The sequence below is a fragment of the Verticillium alfalfae genome, genomic scaffold (assembly GCF_000150825.1).
Source record: "Verticillium alfalfae VaMs.102 supercont1.8 genomic scaffold, whole genome shotgun sequence".
Classification (NCBI taxonomy): Eukaryota; Fungi; Ascomycota; class Sordariomycetes; order Glomerellales; family Plectosphaerellaceae; genus Verticillium; species Verticillium alfalfae.
The window spans coordinates 1,668,736-1,672,032 of record NW_003315031.1 but is presented as its reverse complement, the minus strand read 5'-3'; the positions used below and the strand labels follow the sequence as shown (position 1 = coordinate 1,672,032).

The 3,297-nt window shown below is 57.5% G+C and overlaps 1 protein-coding gene across 1 annotated transcript in view; it reads left to right on the top strand.

Moving 5' to 3' along the window:
* VDBG_06938 (elongation factor 2) overlaps positions 1–2,407 on the top strand; it is a gene marked incomplete at both ends in the record, with an annotated part of 3,212 nt that extends 805 nt beyond the window's left edge. The window contains one exon of the mRNA XM_003003330.1: positions 19–2,407. Within this exon, the coding sequence (XP_003003376.1) occupies positions 19–2,407 (2,389 nt within the window). The remainder of the gene's footprint in view (positions 1–18) is intronic.
* Between the last annotated feature and the right edge of the window lie 890 nt (positions 2,408–3,297).

Sequence of the window (3,297 nt, the reverse complement as noted above, 5' to 3'; positions counted from 1 at the left end):
CGTTCGTCAATTCGCCAGTCTGTACGAGAAGAAGCTGGGCATCAAGCGCGGCATCATGGAAAAAGTCCTCTGGGGCTCTTTCTACCTGGACCCGAAGACGAAAAAGATTCTCGGCCCAAAGCATCTCAAGGGCCGCAACCTCAAGCCCATGTTCGTGCAGCTTGTTCTTGAGCCCATTTGGGCCGTCTACCAGGCCACAACAGGCGGAGACCATGGAAAGGGAGACCCCGCGCTGCTGGAAAAGATCACCAAGTCCCTCAACCTGACTTTGCCCCCTCACATTATGCGGAGCAGAGACCCAAGGTTAGTGCAGAGCGCTGTGTTCGCCGCATGGCTGCCTTTGTCTACCGCCCTGCTTGTCTCTGTCATCGAGTCACTGCCTGCACCGCCAGTCGCCCAAGCTGCAAGACTTCCCGAGATGATTCAGGAGTCCCCTGGTGGCGATCATGTCAGCGACGATGTCAAGGACGCAATGGTGTCCTCCAAGACGGAAAAGTCAGACCCCATCGTCGCCTACGTCAGTAAAATGGTCTCCATCCCAGAAAGCGAACTTCCACAGAACAAGCGACGTGCGGGACAGCTAAGCCCAGAAGAAGCACGAGAACTTGCGCGGAAGAAGCGTGCCGAAGCGGCTCGAGCTCAAGCTGCAGTCGGTGGCGACAGTGCCGTCAACGATCTTGGTACCGCACTCGAGGAAGTCGACCTCGACAATTACGCTCCGAAGCAAGAAGAGAAGGAAGAGGACCCAGAGCATCTGATTGGTTTTGCGCGCATGTATTCCGGCACGCTCTCTGTCGGCGATGAGCTTTATGTCATACCTCCCAAGTGGTCGCCGGCGAATCCACATTCCCCGGAGCCGCACAAGATCACGGTGACCGCCTTATACATGCTGATGGGCAGGAGTCTGGAGGCCCTCGACTCTGTACCGGCGGGCGTTGTTTTTGGCATTGGAGGACTGGAGGGTCACATTCTCAAGTCCGGAACCTTGTGTAGTCGACTGGAAGGCGCTGTCAACCTTGCTGGCGTCAACACGCTAGGCAAGCCCATTGTTCGCGTTGCTCTTGAGCCTGTCAACCCTGCTGATCTCGACAAGATGATCCATGGCCTGCGATTGCTTGTGCAGAGCGATCCATGCGCCGAGTACGAGCAGTTCAGCAGCGGAGAGCACGTTCTCCTGACAGCAGGCGAACTTCACCTTGAGAGATGTATCACGGATCTCCAGGATCGATTTGCCCACTGCGAGATCCAGGCTGGCGCCCCCATCGTGCCGTACCGCGAGACTATTGTCAAGGCGGAGGAGATGCGTCCGCCTGCGAACAAGGACCTCGGCCGTGGTGTCGTGGTCGGTGTGACATCGTCCAAGCAGGTGTCCGTCAAGCTCCGTATTCGGCCCCTGCCTGCCAAGGTCACCGACTTCCTCTCGAAAAACAGCGAATGCATCAAGGGCTTGTACACCGACCGCAAGGTCGAGAACGGCGCCAGCGAGGATACGCAAGCTGATGAGGCCGACATTGACACCGACGTGGCCGCCGGAAAGACCCTGTCGCAAGACGAATTCAAGGAGCAGCTCCAGGCCCAGCTCGAGTCTGGCAAGGGCCGCGAAGCCTGGAAGAATACGGTTGAAAGAATCGCCGCGTTCGGCCCGCGCCGGACAGGCCCCAACCTTCTCATTGATGGGTCCTCGGACGGCATTCTCCAACATCTGTTCGCATCCGATGCCGCGGACCGTGATGTCGCCGCAACCGCTGCCGACGAGTCCCTACGCCCTGCCCATCTGGCCGACAAGCTCACGTACGCCTTCCAGCTCGCCGTGGCCCAGGGCCCTCTCTGCCACGAACCTGTCCAAGGCATCGTCGTCACGGTCGAAGAGGTCACGATCCACGAGACCGAGGAGGCGCCCACGTCGTCCGCCCGTCTCACAGGCGAAGTCCTCAAGACGACGTCCAACGCCATCCACAGCGGCATGCTTGACTGGTCGCCGCGCCTGCTGCTCGCCATCTACACGGTCGAGATCCAGGCCTCGACAGAGGTGCTCGGCCGCGTGTACGACGTCCTCACGCGCCGCCGCGGCCGCGTCCTCTCCGAGGCCATGAAGGAGGGCACCCCCTTCTTCACCATTGCGTCTGTGCTGCCCGTTGCTGAGTCGTTTGGGTTCGCGGACGAGATGCGCAAGAGGACCTCGGGCGCCGCGCAGCCGCAGCTCATCTTTGCCGGTTTTGAGATTCTGGACGAGGACCCCTTTTGGGTGCCCTTTACGGAAGACGATCTCGAAGACCTGGGCGAGTTTGGTGACAAGGAGAACGTGGCCAAGAGGTACATGGACGCGATCCGCAAGAAAAAGGGCCTCCTCGTTGAGGGTCGCAACGTGGCGACCGATGCGCAGAAACAGAAGACCCTGAAGAGGTAGTGAAATGCTCTTTCGATAGCCAGACTTGGGTAAAAGAAGAGAAAAGAGCATGCGAGGATATCCTTTTCAACACTGTAGTCATCAGCGTCACCATGCAAACTTGTGAAGTTCAACTGTCATCATTTGTCTCGCGGGTAGGTTCCGTGTCTATCGATGAGCCTCCCAAAGACCCCGCGTACACTAGATTCCTCGCCTAACCGACGCCTCCCGTGTTTCCTGCCTCCGACCCCCCCCCTCGCCATGCTAATAACCATCGGCCTGTGACGCCGCTGAGAAACCCCGAGAGAGGAAAGGAAAAAAAAAAAACAGGAATCAAGCAGAAGGAACATGGCCTCCTCTTTTTCTTTTCGTCCACGGGCAACACCAGTCGGCCTACCGGACAAAAAGGGAACATGATCAGACCAGTGCGACGCGGGGGGGGGGAGGAAACAAGAACAGAAAAAGCCAGTGCCAAACCCTCCCATAGCATTCCACCATCTAATGTCGCGCATCGTGAGTTGGAGAGAGGATTTGTTTTTTTCGTCAGATGCAAGCGGGAGGGGCCAAGAAAGAGAAAAGCGAGCAGTCGAATCAAAAAGCAACAAGGGCCGTGATAAGGGAGGGGAAAAACGCGTCCGAGGATGCGGGCAACCTTTTTCCGTCGTCATAACTCCGTAGAAGGCCGTAAGGCGTCTGCAGCTTTGGCGCAGTCGATATTCGAGCGAATATCAAACTGCCAAGGGCAGACAGACATTCTTTCGCCAGAAATCCGATCCGCTCTGTTGGGGCGGACCAGCATCCAACGAACGCTTTTGACAAAGCACATTTTGATGGTAAGGGACTGAGAAGCCTTGCGTCGTAAGAGGGGTGAGAAAAGTCATTTCGGGTATCGGGCCGGGTAGGGGTATCAT